Source organism: Anser cygnoides, chromosome 1 (assembly GCF_040182565.1).
Source record: "Anser cygnoides isolate HZ-2024a breed goose chromosome 1, Taihu_goose_T2T_genome, whole genome shotgun sequence".
Taxonomy (NCBI): Eukaryota; Metazoa; Chordata; class Aves; order Anseriformes; family Anatidae; genus Anser; species Anser cygnoides.
The window spans coordinates 200347506-200369784 of record NC_089873.1 but is presented as its reverse complement, the minus strand read 5'-3'; the positions used below and the strand labels follow the sequence as shown (position 1 = coordinate 200369784).

General features: G+C 45.1%; 1 protein-coding gene across 7 annotated transcripts in view; it reads right to left on the bottom strand.

Moving 5' to 3' along the window:
* Positions 1-22279, bottom strand: part of MTMR2 (myotubularin related protein 2) — a 61668-nt gene that overhangs the window by 2314 nt on the left and 37075 nt on the right. For all 7 annotated transcript variants that reach the window (XR_010828414.1, XM_066989859.1, XM_066989857.1 and 4 more), the window contains 11 exons: positions 19922-20016; positions 19606-19716; positions 17493-17594; positions 16604-16687; positions 8515-8664; positions 7523-7711; positions 6331-6516; positions 5242-5448; positions 3556-3648; positions 2294-2407; positions 689-865 (listed from right to left, as the gene is read on the bottom strand). Coding sequence is in view for 6 of the 7 variants with exons in the window: in XM_066989859.1 (XP_066845960.1) it covers positions 689-865; positions 2294-2407; positions 3556-3648; positions 5242-5448; positions 6331-6516; positions 7523-7711; positions 8515-8664; positions 16604-16687; positions 17493-17594; positions 19606-19716; positions 19922-20016 (1508 nt within the window). In the remaining variant the exon portion in view is untranslated. The remainder of the gene's footprint in view (positions 1-688; positions 866-2293; positions 2408-3555; positions 3649-5241; positions 5449-6330; positions 6517-7522; positions 7712-8514; positions 8665-16603; positions 16688-17492; positions 17595-19605; positions 19717-19921; positions 20017-22279) is intronic.

The window sequence follows — 22279 nt, the reverse complement described above, 5'->3', positions numbered from 1 at the left end:
ATAACTTCAGAGCTTTGGGGAAAAGAGCAATATAAATTTTTCTGAGTATTCTCCCATAGTTCTGGCTGTTAAACAGTTAGTACTAAAAAAGCGTTTGTTGGACTTCAGATTTGCAAAACTTTGCTAACTTCAGTTAGATATTGAGGCAGAATTTGTATCCCTTCTATCTAAAAGCGATTTAAGTATTTAGGGCCATCTTCAGACTGCTCGTCTCAGGTGCCGCCTGCCTTGGGGAAGCCAGTTCTGCTCTTATCAAAGCTGCAGCCAGACCCTGTGCCTTAGGCAGACAAAACGAGCAGCAGGTTCCAGCCACCAGTAATCTAATTGCAGTCCCAAAGCTCAGACACCCAAAGAAGTCTCGGGTTTTTAGGCTTTTTTTGTAAAGAAACGACGCTCGGATACTTTTGCTGCTACCCAAAACTGTTTTACAAATTGCTGAGCAGCTTCAGCTCCTGCAGATTTCACAAGGTGGCGATCTCCAGCCGAGCACCAGCCAGCTGTAACGCTGCTCTGAATTTGCCTGCATTTGAATTTAGGTATTTGTTTGTAGATTTAAGCAGTGGCAGCTTAAGTTTGAACATTACTTCTCGTGCTTTAAAGGCCTGGAGCTCCACCACGACGGCGTTAGTACTAGCACAGAGGGAGAGGAAAGCAGAATCCTCGGAAGAAAGTGAAACAAGCCTGGTACCTGTGGCTTCATCCTGGGGTTCCAGCGGATATAGTAGCCGACCCACAGCTCGAGGTGGCGCATGCTCGCCACGGGGTACAGGACGTGGTTGGAGTAGCTCACGTACAAGGGGTTAGTGAAGTCCTCGAGCTGGCTGTTGATGTATGACCAAAGCGACACAGTCTTTTTCGGAAGGCCCTGCAACAGAAGGGGTAGAGGAGGTTTTATTTCCCATATGAACGCTAGCATTTATCTACAAAGCTTTATGAGTACTTACAAGAGCATATACATATGCCTGTCATTAATACAGATCTGATTGCTTTTGTGTAGCTTAAAAAAAAAAAAGAAGCACTCTTCTTTTGATGTGGTTTCTGTAATCGAACCACATGGATGCCTGCAGGCAGGCAGGCACACATGTGCCCTGGCACGGAAACACCCAGCTCCCAGTACAGCCCAGGGATCGCCACTGGTGCGGCAAGGGGACACCGCAGAGCTGGTGCGTGAACCCTCAGCGCCTTGGTTAAACCTCACCTCTTTAAAGAGCTCCGGGAGGACTTGCTGGAGGATTTAATTGGAGGGGAAAGAGAAAAAAACAAAACCAACCACCGCATTTGACTCAGGCCCTGATGTAGTGGAGTAATTAGGCCTGTGAATAGTCCCAGTGAAACTGGAGTTGAAGGGCTTCGTGGATTAAGTACTCCACTAAGCTGAGGCCTTAGAAGAAAAAACAAAAAGCAAAAATCCAAACCCACAAACAGCAGGCAGGTTTTCATCTCTGGAAATGACAATTATTCAATCACTGTGGACTCCAGAGAAACAGGGACTCTGATTTCACTTCTGTATAATGCTATCGCTTCTGTATTGTAGTAATTTTACTTCAGTTTTTAACCGGTGTGGTGTCAAATGCAATCACAACAGGCCCACACAGCACTGTCCTCGGGGATGTTAGGCTGCAACCTTTCAGTGATAAAATCCTTCATCCTCAGGTAGGGGAGAGAATGCACGTCGCTCCTTTCCCTTCTGAGTCCCAGTTGGGGTTGGGCAGGGCAGCGTTTGAATGTGTCTGACTGTACACATGTACACACAGCTCCCCTGGAGCTGGTCACGAACAAGCCTAGAGCAGCCTGCAGGGCAGAGCTGGCTGACGGAAGGACCTGGAGGCACGTCCTGCCTCGCGCCTGCAGCAGAATGCAAGCACAGCAAGAACAGATTGAGAGCTGTTACCTGCTGTAACCGGTGTGTACACAATGGCGATGCACGCCTGTTAGCTCAAACCAACCTAAGGGGACCACATCAAAGAAAAGGGAAGGCAAAAAGGTACCAGTTTCCACAGAAAAGATTATATTAGACTAAAGTTCAAAGGAAAACTGGATTTCTAACTGGTTGGGAAACGCCAAGAGCTACTGAGCCAGCAGCAAGCAGCTGAAGGCCACGCTAGGAGTGGACCTGTCCAGAAGGGCATGGTGTTGCTCTGAAATGTAAAATCCCCAACTGACAGCAGTTGACACAGTACCCAGAACTGCACCTACAATTAGCTTTGAGGGCTAATACAACTTCTCAGGCAACACACGGCCAGCTGAAGCAATCGCAGCACCATACCTGCACCTTGGAGAGAAGCAGCCTTACCTCCTTCACTCTCTGCTGCTCACTGCTGCACAGGAACGTCCCAAACAAACAGCTGTACAGGTGATCCAGGATGGTTATCAGGAAGTACTCGTTGAACTCAAACGCTGTAGGAAACTTTGGACAAAACCAGAAAATAGGTGGTTGGGGTTTTAGAACAGTAAATCGCAAATAAAAACAAAATTCTCCCACTCTGTGGCCTTAGTCTCATTTCTAAAACAGGATTTCTCTCTGTTCTCTGGCTGTCTGGATACTCAGGATCATATTTGCTCCTTCCAGGAGCAAGAGTCTCTCTTGGAAAGCTGCTTTACATGTGCAGAGAGGAATTTTGAGCAAAAGCCAGAGGTCTGAAGGGTCTGACCGCTGTGTTTACACACACTCAGTGCCGCTTTAAGTCGAAGCTTGTTCTGCACCTAATGACAGACCACGTAACGAGACCATGGACAAAAGGCTGGAGCATATGTGAAATAATACATAAAAAGAAACCAAAATTCCCTGGTGCCAAAAGGAAATAACCTCTGTAGCCCGACAGAGCACCTCCCAGAGGGAAGAGCAGGGAGGCAGCACGTAACTCCGACCAGCAGGACGAACGGAGGTGTGCGGATGGGGCCGTGGTTGCTGTTGATGTACCATGCAGAAACAATCAAACATATCACAGGGAGAACTGGCGCGCCACAAAGGGGCAGAAGGAATACACGCAGTGCGTTGCGTCTATGTGCAAGATGTGCTGGGGAGATGGAGAGGACAGCTGGAGGCCTTCCTCCCTCGGAAAACACCCTTCTCTTCCCGGACTGCCCTGGTTGCAGCTCCTGCCTCACCGGCTGCACATCAGGACGTGGGCTCCTCAGAGCTCTGAGGAGAGCACAAAGGAAGTGACTTCTGAGGAAGGAAATTCTCCCTCCTTCTCTGCCTGGATACAGAACAGCTTCATATCGAGTGGCATCCTTTTTTTACCCCCCATTTCACCTGTTACAGTCCACGATGAGCCTGATTTTTTCAGTCAACTGCCTGACCACTGCTGAGATTTGCTTCAAAATACAGCACAGAGATCACAGCAGACTGTAAGAACTTCCCAGGCCTCACATACCTGGGGAGAAAAAAACCCACCAGCCATAAGGGATCCCTCCTCAACTATGCCTCTGCCATGCCTGATCTCAAGTGAGGAACTCGGCTCCTGGCTCTGTAACTCCAGCATGAACGAGGAGCAACGTGTTTGCCTTCGGGTGTACCGTAGCTTCGTGGACACGTGCCACCCAGCAATTTACCTGTCTTGTCATTTGCCAGACACAATCGATGAACTGGAGGAAGACAGGAGAGCGATCTGCGTCTGCATGATTCTTATCTCCATGGCCAACTCTCTGAAACAGAGCAGGACAAAGAACACGAGTTCTTTGGGGAAAAGGTGGGGGTCTCATCTCCGTCACCCAAGCCCGTATCAACAGCTTTTAGAAGGTTCAAATGAATCTTGATTTTGCTTTGTCCTCATTAGTGGGTAAAGGAGTAAATGATAGCTACTCCCTTAGTCTTTGAAGGGAAATTTCTTTATGGGGATATTTTCATGTTAAATTAAAACAAGAGTTGTTTGAGTAGAGGCTCCAGATGCTATGCTGGCACTGATTTCAGTTAATAGCTAAAGTTCAGAAGGGAAAAAAAAGAAAAAAGAAAAAAGAATGCTTTTTGCTTCGGTTGCAGCTGTTGTCCTGGCTACTTCAGTAGTAGAGTGTGCTGGATCCAACCACTACCTACAGCCACAGCGTGTGGTGATAACCATCACGCAACACCTCGCAGCTTCCAAGCCCTGTACAAACAGTAACCCAGCCCATCTCCTGCCACCTCAAGAGAGGCAATTATGAAAGGATCCCCAGAAGTAGGCCTCCAACCCCGACCATGCTGTGTGGCCTTGGATAAGACATGTGAGGCAAGATTCCTTATTCCTAGGATAGTACATTACTGGCGTGTATTACCCGTGAGCCCTCAGCACGGTACAAAGACAGAACAAGAGCGTGTAAGTAACGGAGCAACCCCCTACCTCTTCTGCAACACTGTTCTCTTAGCAGAGGAAATTGGTATCATCTCCTTTTTACAGACTTGGAAGCTAAAATGCTCGTAGTTCAAACACCAGATAACAGTTTTGCTGATGCAGAACCTGAGTTACTCGGTGCCTGAGTTATCCTACCTTCTTTGGAAGTGGTGAACAGCATTCAAGCACACAACCCGCTGTCACTGCATACGTTGTAAACAGACTTTGTTCCAGCCCTTGCCAAAATTAAACAACCACAAGAGAACGGCTATGAGCAAAACACGACAGGAACACAGACTGAAAGGGTACTACCGAAGTGCTCTCCCAGTTCCCATCAATGCAAATGGTAACAAACAGCCAAGCCACAGGTTGACACAGCTGCCCCTCTGAAGACTCTAGGCACTCGTCCACAAACTACTCAAGCTGCTGGTCTTTTGCCTGAACAATTAACAAGCCTCCCCAAAAGCAAAATGTGCCCAAAGAAAATGTGAGATCAAGGCCACCAACAAAATCCCCAGCCTCTTCAATACCAAGGCATTTGTTAGATGACAGTGTCCGAGCAGTTTCAGAAAATGGACTGAACTGGAAAAGACAGACGAAACACCCCAGTGGGCCCTGCCAACTCCCAGCAGAAATCCTTATACTGAACCCAGGGCACACTGTTAGAGTAAGCCTGAGCGTGGGAGCCTGATATATCACTCAGGCACCTGACAGGTTTAATACCACCTTGTTCTTCGTATCTCACCAAGACTGCCTCCAAGGAGATGAAGAGATGACTGCAATTATGGGCAGAAAACAGTACCAGTAGTATCCACCTTTCTTCTGCAAGCTCAGCTGGGAGACTTCTCACAGAAAAGGCTAAACTCCTTTGAAATCATTCAAGTTGGGCAGCAACTTTCTGTTTGGTCCCTTCCAAGGGCCAGTAACTCACCAGCTGAAACCTGTGGCCGAAGCTCAGCCACTCCTTCTCCACTAGTACTTCAAAGCCCCTGATGGTTCGGTAGTAGCCATCTAACATGAGCAGAGAGAGGGAAGTGAGCTGGGCTGTCCGGTCCCAGCCATCGCTGCAGTGTACAACCACAGATGTCTTCCCTGACTCCACCTTGTCGGCGATCCGAAGGGCTCCAGCGAGAATGAGCTGGGACAAGAAAAAAAAAAGGTTACAAAAATCTCTTTGGAACAGAAAGTACGCATGAGAAATGGGTAGTGACAACACAGGGCAAACCAAGGGCTCCATCCGCCTCAAGGAGAATGGTAAATCCGTTCCAACTACTTCATCACTAGGAGAGCAAATTGGTTAACACATTTTTTGTTCCAGCAAGATGACAACACATCTAAACCATAATGCAGGCACAACTCTAAAAGAGCCCCTGCTCTAAGCTCGGTCTTTGGATAGGTCAAGATTTGAGCCCAGGAGCATTCTGTATCTGAACATGAAAACAACTGGTCGTTGTTTTGCAACTGCTCAAGAAGCAGACTGGCTCCTTTCTGCATTAACAGGCAGACAGTGTGATCTGGACATTTGTTAGGAGAGAAAGAGCCTAGTTTGAAAGCCAACATTTGTAGAAACTGAAACATTTTGCCCTGGTCATTCTGATTCTGCTTGGATTCCTGTAAGGCTGAGGGGGCAGAATTCCCAACACCTGCTGATCTGGGCCAGGCAGTAATACCAGGATGCCACGAATCCCAGAGCAAAGAGGTTGGAAACTCTGGGACTCTTGTGCTCTACCAAGGGTTTTTATGATTACACATTACCCAGGAACACACTTCACTTTGAAAACATCAACTTTCAGTATTTCAAAACCTCCCTCTCTTGTTTTATTCCCCACCTCTTTAAAATTCCCCATTCCAAGAAACTGGTTTTGTAAATTTAAAATTTCCTATTTAAAAGCAACATTTTTTATCTTGAATTTTCTTATTAATTGAAAGTCTGTCACCGGAGTTAGCTCTGGATAATATTTCCCAATGAACAGACCGGTACAAACCTGTGACTACTCAGCCTCATCCAGTGGATGCATACCTTGATATGCTCAAGCCAGTGAGTTGATTCTAAATTAGACAGCCAGTGAGTCTCCTCGATATTGGGATACACGATTTCTTTCAGTTTTCTCAGCGACTCTCTCATGACATGAATATTGTGAATGTCCAGGAACACTAATTCTGCATTCTGATAGGCATCCTCGCTCTCATAGCCTCCTCCTTTAGCCTGAAGAAAAAGAAAATCCATAGAAAATTAACTAAGTGAAAGCATATTTGATATTTGATCCCAATAGTTTGTCCTGAGCAGATATCAGCTGACAAAATACTCCAGTGACTATGCTATCTAAAGCAGGCAGAAAACACTGGATATATCTTACAATTGAGAACAAGCATGTACACAGACACACTTTGTCTCTCTTTCCTACAATAATAATGAATGCTATAACTTTTACTGAATAATATCACATTACGAGCTTTCTTTTTCTCAGTAATTATCATTTATCCCCATTCAAGCTGCTAGCTCATTAGATTCACTACTCTATCATTTACAAATTTACCATTCTATTATAGAAGAGTATATCCCACACACTAATTGCCTTTCCTAAGTAGTGGGAAAGTAAAAAACAATTCAACATTAGTGCAGCGAAGCAGTTCTACCATTAAAACATGGATTACAGTGACTGCATGAGACAACAGCAGGAAGAACACAGTGACATTCCTGGACATTAGAGAACCCCAGCTTCCTTCTGAAATTAAAGATCACGATTCCTTATTTTCAGATGTGCTGAGCATTTCCTGCTCCCTTCAGGGTTAACAAGTACAGAGTCTGGTACAGCCAGAGGAGGCAGTTTTTCAACTACATAGAATGAAAAATAGCGATGTACATGATTCAGCATGCTAGAGTCTCTCTGGTAGATACTACTGACCTCAGTAGCCTGTGTCTTTTTCAGCCACCTTGTTTTTTTTCCTATTCCAATCTCATTTCAATTTATGGATTAATCCAAACGGACCTTTAGCAGTCATGCTGACATCTACTGCTACCAGTACAGGTGTAAAACCGTCTAGAAAATCTTGTCTAGCAAATCTCCCGTCTAGCAAATCAGATCAATGTGTATGTATCCTCACTGGAAAACTCTTTGTGATCCTGAGGAATGATCTGAAATGTTGGTGTGATGTGTGCTCCAGATGACTAGATTCCCAGCTTTTGACAAAGGAAAGAAAAAAACACCTACTTTATTGGCTACAGCATTCACACTAGGCCTTGCATCAAATATGAAGATTTTATGGGACTGAGCATTAGAATCCATGATGGCTTGAAGGTACTTTTCATCTTCCTTGCTTCGTTTGCCACTCACTCCCACCATTGGCTGGCTACTGCGAGTGATGGTTGCTTGACTTTCTGGGTGAATCCATGACAATACCTGTGGAAACAAATGAGAAAGAAATGAGGGAAAATATGGATTCATTAAACCAGTGAAGTGTTTTACCTGCAATGGCTTGCTCTGGGACCCTGCCATACACTAGTTGGTTCCAAAAGGCTGGAATCCATTAAATCGTGATTGAATGAAACTTACTGTACTTATTTGCTCTGTACTTATTCGTTCTGGTTACCTTCACAAAGCTGAAACAAACAAGAGGTGACTGAATAGGCTTAAGTCTGAAAGTCATTGTTGTGTGAGTCACAAACACACCTCCTCCCTCTGCAATCACTGGGCTATGTCTTACCCTACTTTATACCATATAAAATTTAAGCACTTTGGGAACAGATTTAATTTTCTATAAGGATGAGAAGTAAAACAGTACATTTTCTGTTACTGCAGAAATAAACATCACAGTGATGTCATTTGTCTTGGTTTGATTTAATGAGCATTTTCTCTACAAGTATCCCTAAGTATTCCTCTATCCTAGAAGTAAGAGCAGGCCAGACAAATGTCAACAACCAAACAGGACTACTCTGCATTTCCCAGGAACTGAACTGAGATTCAATCTGGGTTGTGCTAAGCTATCTTATCTTCTCGTTTTGGTTTAGTCTACATCTCTTTCACAACAGTACTTCCAGTAGATAATGCTGTTTTCTAACTTCTCAAACATGCTGCTGTCACTTTTATTATCCATTGACCATTTATTTGCTCCCTGGAATCCACTAAGCCCGATCTTGACATTATTTATGGCCCAAAGGTATGTAACAAAGCCACATCAAAGCAGCTTCTCTTGTTGCACTCACTGGTATGCGTCCTCTTGATCTGAAAGATGCTACTCGTTTTAATTCTTCATCGGGAATGTTTACGGGCACAGCTAGAATGGCAGGGTACGTATCGCACAGCTCATAGCGCTCGTTAATCTTGGTCAACCTCCAGCTTTCGTTGGGAATTCCCTAAAGAGGAAACAACAGCAGGTTAGCAAACAAGTTGCTCTGAGGCCTTGGCGCAGTCAAATTCCAAGACCTGAAATTCAAGGCAACTTTTGCTAATGAAGGACATTTAGGGTCAGAGCCCAAGACTGCATTGTCTTGCTAACTTGCATTTCAGAGAGGTAGATGTTTTGCTCAGGTCATTTAAGAAAAGGAAAATTAGAAGACCGCAGGCAGGCTCATCCATGGCAAACAAACCGTGGAGGCTACAGATGAGGCGATCCCCTGAGAGCTTCTTTAACATGACTCCTGTTCTCACCGTGGTGCTTACAGGAGGGCCAGGAGCAGGGCAGAACCGGCGGCTGACAGCCCCGCTCCTCCCACAGCACTTAGCTCAAACGTGGTGAGTGGCAACTGGAGACAGAAAGCAGAGTTCCCAGACAGGATGGAGGGGAGGTCAGAAGGGAGAGCAGGCAGTAGAACACCTCAAAAATCAATGCCAAGGGACATGAAGAGACTACTGGGTCGACAAAGACTTTCCATTTGTAAATAAGGACTACTGTATGGCACAGGAGTGCATCCAGTGTCATTTGCTCAGGGGCATTTTGTACAGGAAAGTAGCAAAGGGTACTTCTCTTTCGTGCCTTATTCAGTGCCTGCGGCACAGCTGTGCAATCTCCTAACATCACCAACAGCCTCATAACTGCATGTTTCTAGCTGTGTGCCTGTATGTGATCTGCACAGGGATGGGTACCTGCAGGGTTCCCCTCATCCTAAGCTACGTCAGTCTGACTTGGGCTGGGAGAGGCACACACTCAGCGTGCCCTAGGTGAGAAGCAACCCACAGCTTCCCAGACGATGCCCTCCAGGTAACTCCTGAAGCACAACAGGATCCTGAAAACCTGCAGACTTAGTTTGGCCAACGCTGGGAGGCAGCAAACCAAAACAGCACGGTTCCCTCTGCATGCCTGCACGGAGAGGTTTAGACACATGCTGAGGGGTGAGCACGGACACTGAGCATCTCTGGGAAGAAGTAACATCTACTACAGGTCCTCTGTGCAGTGAGGATGGCCAGGGTGTTGAGCGGAGAGCCTGTTTTAGAGGAAGATCAGCTCTAAATATACGCTTTTGCTCTAATAAACACTGCTTCACTTTAAGGAGGGTGGTGGGAGGCTGATTACCGCTGCCAAGGCTCCTTGGGGGAAATAAATGACAGATCTAACCCAAGTCAGATGAGCTGTGGTAATTAGGGCTGACCCACCCCGACGGCAGGCAGTTCCCCATGGGAGCAGCGAGTCATACTGTCAGAGCAGGTTGTGGACAGAAATCCGAGGAGGCAGAGGACAGACCTCCTGTCTCATACTGCTCACACCCAGCTTGTGAACCACCCTGGTCCTGAGGCCCGCCCTGGGAAGCAAATGCTGCTACAAGGAATTAGCAGAGCTGCTAGGATCATGGGTATCCAAAAACCTCAGAGAAAAGCTGGTTTTGGTGCTGTCCGAAACCAAAAAAGTGGCAGAAACCTTGAATAAACTACACATACACACAGCCCAAACTTATTGATGGGTGTGAGCCCTGCGAGACCAACTGCTTTTGTTTTAAAGTGTAACTTCATGAAAAGTGTTGACCTCGAATGCTGTGTTCAGTTTTGGGCCCCTCAGTACAAGAAGGACATCGAGGCCCTGCAGCAGGTCCAGAGAAGGGCTACGAAGCTGGAGAAGGGCCTGGAGCACAAGTCCTGTGAGGAGCGGCTGAGGGAACTGGGGGTGTTTAGTCTGGAGAAGAGGAGGCTCAGGGCAGACCTCATTGCTCTCTACAGCTACCTGGAAGGAAGGTGTGGGGAGCTGGGGGTCGGCCTCTTCTCACACGTAACTAGTGATAGGACTAGAGGGAATGGCCTCAAGTTGTGCCAGAGGAGGTTCAGGTTGGAAATGAGGAGACATTTCTTCTCAGAAAGAGCAGTCAGGCATTGGGAGGGGTTGCCCAGGGAGGTGGTGGTGTCACCGTCCCTGGGGGTGTTCAAGGAAAGGTTGGACGTGGTGCTTAGGGACATGGTTCAGTGGGTGACATTGGTGGTAGGGCGATGGTTGGACCAGATGATCTTGGAGGCCCTTTCCAACCCTAACGATTCTGTGATTCTGTGCTCAGCATGTGCTGTGCTGTACGTAGTAAGGCTGAGACCTCCTGGGTCCACCAGCTCTACAGCCAGCCAGGGAACAGCAGGACTCCTGCTCCTGGGGGATGCTGCGATTCAAGGCTCCTGTGCCAGGGGAAAGCTGGCACTGTCCATCAGCAGTGATCAAACAGATTGCTACCTGGAAGTGAACTAACAGTAAATGACTAAATTGTCCTCAGTCCTATCCTAATGAGTACTGTGAGAAACAAAGTTGTGTTTTTGCAGTAGAGAACTAATTTTCTGTATTCCAAGGTAGTTGTGTAGTCATAAGGAGAAATGCTAAGTAGCTAAGTGGACAGTAGAAGGCCTCACTGTTCCAAAAGAAGGTGGAAGGTTGAGAAAAACAGGATGAGCAGTGTGAGAACAGTAAAACAAAGATCACAAGTTCTCAAAACATAAGAAAGGAGAAATTAAAGGGTTGAAAAAAAAGAAAAATTGTACATATATGGTATAGAGGAGCATCGAGTAGCTTGTGAACCTGTAGTACTCAGCCAATGAGGAAACAGGGCAGGTGATCAGGTGTCGGGTAATAGGGAATAAAAGGTTATGATTTGTTTACTAAAATGTGCTCCTGATTGACAGGATGCCTGCCATTGCAATCACGAATAAAATAGCTTCACAGAAGATCCTGTCTGAAGAAAATTATTTGAGATGTTTCTCACAGTACGTGACTGTGCCGCATCCATCAACAATGCTCGGAAATTTCGCCCCTTCCACCCCCAAAGTAGAATCAAAACTATACTGTTGGCACAGTCTTGGCAAGTAAAACGGGCTGACAAGCAGTTGCACGGAAGAAGAGCTTCCTTTCATTCTAGTGATGCTCACAGAGAAGATTAAGCAGTCAGTGGCACTGCAAAGCATCCTCTTCACAACGCTGGGCAGGATGGCTTCAGCACACGCTGCTTAGTTCAGAACTGACACTTCCAAAGCTCCAAGTCTTGCAGCTGTCCTCTTGCTGCCACCATGACAAATCCGAACGAAATCTTTCCTCTACAATAGCCCAGACCAAGAAAATCCATGACAACCTCCAGAGAAAGAAAAGGGTGTGTGTCACTGAGGTTTTCACTTCCTTTGAATCACAGGGGATGTCTGCTTTCCCCGGCACAGGAGCCTTGAATCACAGCACCACCCAAAGAGGACTCTGGATTCAGATCATGATTTTCTCTAAGGACTCGAAGCAAGCAGAATTAAGCAAAGTGGGCTAAGAAGAGGAGCTGAATTCACATCTTCCCAGGACATTTGCTGTGACGCGGTGTAACTAATGATTTATTCATGCTGCTTCAGATTTGCACTTTCTCCAGCTGGAATCAATAGAAAAAGTTAAACATGATGTGAGGAAATACCAACGTGCTTTATATAAGATGCATTGCACTGCTTCCTGGTAAGTGGTAAGCACCCAAAAGCCTAGTATCAAGTCAACCCAAACTGTTACTGATGCAACTCAGGAATCATCTGAAGGCTCAGGACCAGCACCAGGAGCAGGAGGAACCCAAGCATGCCTCACTAACGGGGTACAGCAATCTTGAAGCTGCTGGGGAACGTGGCTGCCAAATAAGCATGTTAGTTGACATGCTGCCCCAATTGGTGCACAAGGTCTGTCTTCTCCAAGGCTCTTCTGATGCCTTTTCTGGGATAAGTACTAATGCTCAGCTTAACATCTAGTTAAATCCCAGCTATCTTTTTTTGTGTGTTACCCAGTACATTTATACTTCCAATCTGCTGGCAGAGCATCTTCATGCATGGATAGAGATGCTCAAACACCATCACTCAAAAGAGAGACTGAAGCTATGCCTGAACTTGCGATGAAGTCGCCCCAGTGCTCGGTTACGCTCCTTACAGCCACATCATCTAACCACAAAGACACAGCTGTTGCACCATCTCCACGCACAAAGCAGACTCAGTTTTCCTCTGGCTAGTCACTCCTGCCTTACTTCAGCCGCCCGTGCTCAGTTATCAGTTGACCTACACGCTGCATGCCTTCTGGAGTTCACTTTGTCCGCAGGTTAAAACTGCTGGACAAACCATCAGCACTTTCAATCAGCACCTTTCAAAACACACAGACGTGTTTAAATTTAAGCAGATGACAATCTTTCATTGACAGGAAAAAACAAACATCATGTCCTCGCCGGGCAGGATCTCTCTGCTGGACCCAACCGACTGATGCTGAGCTTAGAGCCACACAGGTGCACCCTGAGCTGCAGTAGGCAAGGCAAGGAGGACCCTGAGTTACAGACCAGCAGTTCCCCTCCCAAACTGGTTTTGGGCCACGAGACACCAAAATGCTGAGCATATTAGCTCAGGCGCATCCCTGCACCAACAGAGGGTAGAGCTGCCAGAGCCGAGCTGGCCCCTCTGCCATCTGCTCAGCCCAGGTTGTCTCCACTCGTCACAAGAGAGCTGTGACCTGTTTTGCAGTAGAGACACACCTTGCATAAGCAGATTCTCAGTTAAACTACAGGACATTTGATGATTCATTTCTCATTTTTCTCTCCTAAATTGTACACGCCATTCCTCTGTAGGTCTCTGTTCTCGTGCTCTAACTCCCCCACTCTGGTTGTGAACCGATGCTTGCCACTTCCAGCTTCTCTTCTAAATAATTCGTTTCCACATGCTTTCTCTGAAAGCAGCAGCCACAGCCCTGTACTGTGGCTCCCTGGTACTTAAGACCAGAGCATAGGATTAGACAAGCACAACTTCTGTAGGGAAACATCACACATTTCCAACTTCACAACCCCTTGTAATATTTTCCAAATCCTCCCCACCTTGTTAAGGAAAATGAAAGCTTTAAGTTACTCCAAAGGCATCTCAAGGCCTTTTGGTTTCAGCTGAGTCTTACTCACTTTGCAATTCTGTTTCATGCTCTGCCAGCCCGTGTGTAATAAAAATCAGGGAGCAATTTCAGTTTTAAATTTCATTTGCCACATGTGATTCCATTTACTGACTAAATCCCAAATCTCTCTAAGTTCCTTTTGTTCTCCACAGGTTGTTTATTACTCCCCGTAGTTTTACACAATCGCAGATTTTTAATAAGTTACATATTTCCATCTTTCCCAAGAACACTAGCAGCGAAGTTGGAGGTTTACTGAATGTCTTTCCTAATTGCTAAAATCTCGATCATATCAACACACTTCTATTAATCTGAAAAAAATCCTTACGCAGAACTTGCCATGTCTAACAGTGTAGACATAGATCCTACCATGGATCCTCCTCTACAAGTCTTTTCTAGATGCCTTGTAGTTGGCTTCTGCTCCCCTCTCTGCGTCCCTGCTCCCACAGGGAACCAACTGGCCTTGCCTAAAATGCACCAAGTTAACGCCTGACCGTACTGCTGGGTTGCTTATGCCCTAGGCCACCTCTTCCGTATTAGCTTTTAAACCAATTCCAAAAGGTCCTGCAGATAGTGCACGCGTCCTGCTCTTCTATTTCTGATCACAATTCATACAGGCAGAGACAGGTAATCCCATTATCTGATTTGATGATGCCAGTTTTGTTTCACTGTTAACGAATCCCTGCTGCCATTTCAGGACGTAATCCTGATTTATTGTAGTAGTAGTTATTGCTTTAACAGAACACGGCTGGAGAAAGAAAAAAAGGCTAAGACATTCACACAGATAAATTGAACATCCATAGTTATAAATGCCAAAATTAAATAAACAGACTGAAATATCTTAAAGTTTTGGAGGGAAAATAAAACTTCATGTTGCAGAACCTAAATCAACTCTAACGAAAGGGATGAAATTCTCCTCCTGGCCAGCTTACAACACAAACATCTACCGCAGCATGGTTTGCCTCTTCTTCAGCAGCTGGCATTGGTCACTTTGGGAGATAAGCTGTTGGGACAGATGGATTGTGTGATCTGGAATGGGAATGACTGTGGTCCATCATGGGTAGAATTCATGGTTTGGATTCATTTTTGCAGTAACCAATATAAGCAAATGGCTGGGGGCGTTAGCATATGGACACCAGTTTGGTTTCTTGACGTAAAAGCAGTCGGGCTAAGTTCTTCCTGTCCACTCAAAAATGACACAAAGGCAGGTCATAACAAGAGGAGCTCATGTTGAAGCAACATCACGACCGTGAGATTCTTAACATACAACCTCACACGACCAGAAACAAAGACCCCGTGACACTGAGTCTTATTTGCTTTCCAGAAAGACCATGAAAAGCTTCAGATCTCATGCACTTAAATAAGCCTGTATCCTTCCACTGCATAATCAAGCTCCTGACAAATCTAAGGTATGGCCAGTCACAATATAAAAGCTAATATGGACAGAAAAGCCCTATATGCTAAAAACAGACATGACAGGATTGAGAAGCTGGGTTAATTTACCTTGAAATCCTCAAAAGTCACCCTTCCTTCTTTCCAGGTATTGTAAGAATGTCTTTTATCCTCCATCTTTTTTAACTGAAGCTTAGCTAAGTGTATGTTGTGCTTTTCAATAGAGATTATTTTGATAGCAAACACATACCCTTTAGTCTTTACACCAAAGTTCCCAGTCCTATAAAGAAACATCTTTCCCACACAACTTGGGTTGCAGATCCTTCTATATAAAACAGATCATTAAAATACTACCAGGAGGTGAGACTGTAAATGCAGCAATAACCTCTGCATTATCTGGTATAACTAGTCAAAGTCAAACAGATCATAACTAATTTGAGTTTGTCTCTACGATTTTGCATTGTGCTATCTCATTGCAAAATACATACTTTTTTTGCAACGAAGATAGGGGGTAAAATTCATCTCACTTTCAAATAGCAGCCTAGAAGCCAGTGATCTATCTTAGGCAGCTATTTTAGGAGGGAACAAATCACCCCCAACAGTGAAGCGCTCTCTCCCCATCTGTTAATGACAGGCCTAGATAAGCAATTTAGAAGGCATGCCCAGATTTTAGAAGACTAAAGCTAGTAAAATGAATCCCCTCCCTAGGTTTTGGATGTTAGGAATCAGATGAACAACTAAACTGGGACATAGGTCTTGTTTTCTTCTGTTTTATGGGAAAGATCCAAATAAATCTTTAAATTACATGGCTGTAAACGTCTTAATTTTACACAGGAAAATTGATTTTATCCTGACAGATCTGGATGAGGCAAAAGTTTATTGTATCCAGGGCAGAACTGCCACCAAATCATGTTGTTTCCTCAACTTGAGGATTTTATGTGAAGAATAAGTTAATTATAAAAAAAAATAATAATAATAATTACTTATATCTTTTTCCCCAGGGAGAAACATTCTGATTTTTATGCTGGCATTCCTAATTGACAGCCTGTGACTTCACAATCATTAAAACCTTTGACCAGCCTTTTCTAGATGCATTACAACTGTCCCTACTCTGATTCCTCAAGAAAATGAAGGCATTCTACACTATTTGTTTCCTCCCAAGTTCCTTTCTGAGATACCTTATAGAAATCTGGAAAGAATTAGAACTAATAGAAGCATGAATAGAGACGTGAAACTCAATAATGAGATGCCTATACCTGCAAAAATACCTACCTCAGTTCCTTACCACCAGCAGCGGCTGACGACTAAGCCAGAGCATTAGTCTTTTCTACCAAAGCCTGACGTCAGCCTTCTGCAGCCTGAACAATCTCCCAGTGGATGCTACTACCTCTAAGGCTGCACTGCTGTCATCAGTCACTGCACTACGGAGAACAACGTCCTAGTCCACTTTGCAAGACATTTGTCAGCAGGATCGTTCTCTGTTCCATGCAACCTGAAATTATATTGCTGCACGGAGCCTCACTTTTGAAAAGCAGAGAGGATGAGGAAGGATGTGGCACAGTACTCACCTGTCTTCTGTACTCCCAAATGGGGTCATACACCTTCCATCCATTTTCTGGGAAGACCTCTTTGTACTCAAACGCGAAAAGTGGCTGAAAGAAAAAAACTTGCTCTTAAGAGCCCACTCAGAGCTCATTTTCAGGATGTTTAATATCTACAATAACAACTCTTAACTGGTCCTACTACTTTTCTTTTAGGGTTTTGTGAAAAAGATCAACGCACTTGCTGTAGTAGGTAATTTGTACAACAACAATGTACCTTCCTCTGTACCCCTGATCCTTCTTGCCCATGACCCAATACTTCATGGACAAAAAGGCGTTTATCCTAAAAAAGAGAAAGAAAAGACTACTTGTGCAAGAACACTCTTACACATTAAGAACTAGACCCTTTCAACATGGTCATGATCCTAGGCAACCTGCTCTAGGTGGCCCTGCTTGAACAGAAGGGCTGGACCAGATGACCTCCAACCTCAACTATCCAGCGATTGTGTGATTCAGCCAGTATTTGAAGCAACAATTGCAGAGTCATAAAATGACAGAACAGATGAACTGCATTCCAGATTTGGGAGCAGCGCAGTCACCATTAGTTGCAAATCTTTGCTGGATGTCACTGTGCTTTGAATATTTTCCATGCATTACAAGGATGATCAGTATGTCATTCTCCATTCATGAAGTAATCCAGCCCCATAGCTGTAGACTTTTCCTGTTTTCTATACAATCTAAATTCCTACAGAATTAATTTTCAGACTGATTTAAAAATCAGCATTTCTACTTGTTCAACAAAAAACGCACCATGAGAATATTGTACCAGACAGATGAGACTCAACAAAACAGCTTACTGCCACTCTGCCACACCTTTTGGTAATGGGGCAGGGGGAGAAAAACCCCAAACACTTACCAGATTATTTGAAACTGGAAAAGCATACTTCATCAAGTTCTCAAATATGGATCGTCTAGTTCTCCCTTCAGGCTTATGAGCAAATCGTAAGTTTCTAATGTCCTAGGAAAAAGAAGGAAGTCAAACTGTAGGATTTCTAACTCCCTTGAGCAGCCAAAGGAACTCCAAAACCCAGCATTCAACACATGCTCACATCATGATGTTCTTGTAGTACCAGTTTAGTACTGCACATTGAACAGTGCTGCACAGCAACTCAGCTTGGCTCAAAGCCTCCAACAACGCCTGCCACAACCACGGCAGAGCAAAGGGAGCGCAGAGGTCCAACTAATCAGCAGTGCCTTGCCTCTAAACGAAGCTCTCTACCTGCTGAAAACCTAGGGGAGAGCCCTGGCTCAGGGACAGGCTCTCTCTGATCGGCAGGACTTTGTGAGACAGACCTCCCAGCTCTTACTGGGCTCCCAAGCTGAGCTGTGCCAGAAGACAGCTGGAAGGGACTGCCTCACAAAGCATCTCCGTAGAGCTACTGAGTGTAGGGAGCCCAAGTCCAGCTAGTTCAGTGCAAAGTAACTAAAGCCATCTCCCTTTAAAGCCTCCATCTCAGAGTACTCAAAAGGCTGTGTGAAGCTGACAACTCCTCCACTTTGCATAGCAGCACAGTTTCCACAATGAGTGGCAAGCCAGGACCTCCTTTCTGTACTCATCTCCAAAATCAAACTCAGAAACTAAATAAAGCATCTCTAAGGTGCCAAGATTTTTCAGCCAAGCCTACAAGTCAAACACTTGTAGTAAACAGTTTAAAAGCCACCAGCAGGAAATGATCCATCAAGGTCAAGCACACGAAGACAGTACAGCAAGTCAGAGAGTGAGAAAAATGGCTAAAGACTTAGCTGTCTTACAAGACTGAGATGAGGTGGCAGGTCTCAGACAGAAAATTTCAGGCTGTAGAAGCTGTATCTGTAACTGTTACCAGCACTAAGCTGCTCTGCATTGCCTGGACCAGGTGGGCTGGCATATAAATATATATGTATAAATATATATATATATATATATATGTATATAAATACACTGTATAGGGCCAAGATATCTATCATTTACTCTGTGCCTGGGTTTCCCACCCAGGGAAATGACGCAGTTCTCTCCAAACCTGACTGTGTGTGCACGTTTGCAGCTAGGCAAAATGGCTGAGAAGAGGACTAAGGATCCAAAGCAAAAGAGGGAACAAATTGGCCTGCCAGCACAGGCACCCCACGGTAGCCAGAGAGGATTACGACTGCAGTAGGCTGAGGGAGCAGCTGGATGATTTGGTATAGATAATATCAACGCTCGTGACTCAGCGTGCCCGCAGCTTGAGAGTCTGCTTAGCTTCCCGGTGCCTCAACATCACAGCAGTGACCAGAGCTGTTTGGGGCTTGTTTTCATGCCTCCATCTGTTTTTATCCAGAAAGTAGCATTCTTTCTGCCTTCAGGGGGGTCTGACAAGAGCTCTAAGCAGCCCGAGACCTACAAGGTTCAGAACCCAGCTCTTCCCACATTGCCACCCAGGAAAGCGAAGGGGCTGTGCCCTCGTGGGTAGGAGGTACGGATTTAGGTCTGGAGATGGTGATTTTATCTACTTTTGGGTCTACAATAAATAGGCAGTGGGAAGTGAATTGATAATTTTTCTTAAAGCTTACATTTTCAAAGACTCCAAGGGGTCTTGAGAAGCATACTTTTAATGTCTACTCCCTTGAAAGGAAGGGAATAGCCTCAAGGAGAACTGAGAGCTACTCGCCCGTCCCTCACCACAAAGCACAGCAGCAGGTAGACACAAGTGAATAATCTAGAGAGAAACATGCACCCCATTCTTGCTCTTGAAATGCAAGTGCCTGAAAGTCATCCCATGCAGCACATTGAGTGGAGTCTTCCTGGGATATCACGGTGAGCAACACGGAAGCTTTGAGGATTGCATTACTGGGATGCAGACCTAGGTTTCTACTACGAAGAAAGACATTATCTAGCATAAATCCTGAAAAAAGGTTTGTATCTCATCCTGAACTTATTGCAGTACTATAGAGAAAACCTTGTAAAATATATTTCCCCCTTCCCCCATTGTAAAACAGACATAAAAATTTACCTTGCATACAATCTCCAGCCCATATGAATTCTCGCCACGACTGGAAGCCCCTCCTATTTTCTCCACTCTGTTGATTACACCTAAAGATGCATCTAGGACAAAAGGAGGGTCCTGTAGACAGTTGAAATTTGTGAGTTTAAAAAGGGGAGGGGGGTGAAAAACCCAGCTCCTGTTCCCTTATGCCTATACGCCCAACCGTACAACTATGATTCACATAGAACAACACAAAAAATAAAAATCAAAAGCAAAGAAAACAGAACACACCTAGGTCTAAAGACTGAACAACCCACAAAAGCAGGTGGTTACAAAAGCTTACCCGTTCCATGCTTTTAAAATACAGTCTGTAATTGGTAACAGTGAGGGTTCCTCTGATTGCTCCAGTGAAGGGGCAGATGTATGTAACATCCTTAGCTTAAAAAAAAAAAAAAAAGAAAAAAAAGAAAAAAGAGTTAATTTCATGGTTAATTTATGGGAGGAAAATTATTACACCAAAAGCACTGAGGGGGTTCTACCTTTCAGACCATAAAATGAAAACAAGCTTAATCAGGGGTGCTAGCCTAGAGCTAAGATGGAAGTTTTAGTTTTGTTGAGAAGGTAAGAGTTTGGGTGTAAGTCAAGCTCCAGGCAGGCACTGTCACCTAGAATCCCCTATTTGCACAGAACCACTACCCCAGTAGGGGTGTCAGTATTTGGTGCAAACTTCAGTGCAATACTTACCAAGCAATGCGTTACCAGTAGCTGAGAACACCACGAGTGAGAAGTGGATGCAATTCCTGCCTGAATGCATGCACTTGAAGCTGACATCAATCTGCATAAAAAACTAATGATTGCCAGCAATCTGTTTTGTGCCATCAAGAGGAAGAGAAAGCAGCTCTCCTACAGACGGCTTTTAGGATGCTGAGGTCCTCTTGTAAACCCTTACACACAGTCAGCCCCGGGATGCAGAGTCCCTGCTAATGGCCCTGATTGAAACCAGTGGAGCTACAGTGACTTCCCGCAGCCAAAAATCTGGATAACACCCAATTGCCAGCGATTTGAAGCCTTAAGCCGGTGATCAAGTTACTCTGCAACAATTCAATTACTTCTGAACCTGAGTGACGGTGACTCAAAACAGTCCCCTTCGTAAAAGGCCTCAAACGTTGCTCACTTGTGCCAGCAAAAGGCAAGAGGTGCTGCTGGTTTTCCACAGCAAACACCTCTCCTAACTGCCTTTCTGGTTTACATCAATTAAAAATGCCAACATTCAAGTTGTTCCCTCCCCCCCAGCGCCCACCACGACCCGTCACACCTTCTGTCACCGAACAGTTGGCTGGCTGTGCCGTGGCCACGGCTGATGCTGTTACCGACAAGTAGCAATACTCCTCAAACACACAGGCATCCTTTCACAAGGAGACCCTCCGACTATAGCTGCCAGCTCCACAAAATTTGGAAAAGAAAACAAAAATCCCCGGGCCATTTTAATAACCCTAAGCCTTCGAGCCCTAGGGGATTCATTTTGCAAGGGCTGCGTGAAATCGGTAAAGAAAGCTTCGCCTCCCAGCCAGGTGACAGCCTCCACGCACAAGAGGCACAAAGCTGCTGGGTCTTCATCCTGACACCCCAAATTTCCTCCACCTTTACCCCACGAGATTCAGCCTGGAGAGAGGGAGGCAAACTGCCTTGGCTCTAGGGCACCCGTTTCATCCTCACATCAGCTCTGCTTCTACATAGTCATCCCGAGGAATGCTGACTCCCGAGGAATCCTGAAAAATCAACAGCAGGCAGGGTCTGCAGCACAGCGGTAACGTCAGCCTGAACCAGCTCTGGTTGCTTTCAGAGCCTCAGCTAGAAAGTTCAGGGGAAAAAGGGGATGGGGAGCGACGAGTTCGGAGCAAAAGCAGCAGCGCAGAATGTCTGGTTTAAAATATAAATAAATAAATACGCTAGCGACTTCATTATTTACTTAAATTGAAATGTCGCTGTTGGAAGGGCTATTAAACACAAAATGTTTCAGCTCTAATTAAACCAATACTTCATTACTGGCTGATTATTAATCACTCTATTCAAAGAGCAGATTGACAGAGGTTTGAAAGCAGACTCATGAAACACATAATAAGGGTGAGGGCTCCCTGCCTGGGTTTTCCACTACAGTTCTCTATTGAAAATGCAGTTTCCAAACATTCTAAAATAATAATAGTAGTAGTAATAATAATAATCATCATCATCCAATAAGAGAAATGTGCACATACGTTTGACTTCTCAGTAAAGGGAAAAAGGAGCTAGAAAAATGTTTTCCAGGTAAGGAGTCCTAGGCAGGATCTCAAGCTGGCCTTACCAACTTACAAACCACTCCACGCTTCATGTTTACATTTTATTAGCTTGGTTTCCTAAGGAAACAATTTTAGTTAATTACCCTGCACACGTACACACATACCTACCCACATGGATACATACGCCTGGCTATTGGACTTTAACCCTACCATGGTTGTATGATTCCAGCAGCACCCATTGACGAACAGGGTTCTCCAAGGTATTAAATTCCTTCAGTGCTTGGGAGAATGGATGCCAAGTGTGAAAGAGGGGTTGTACTAGTGCTGCTACCAAAGGAAGGTCTAAGAAGCTCAGTCTTTGTTAGGCATAAGAAACCACATGCGAGAAAGATACTGGAAACCATTCCCAGGAACAGATTAGAGTC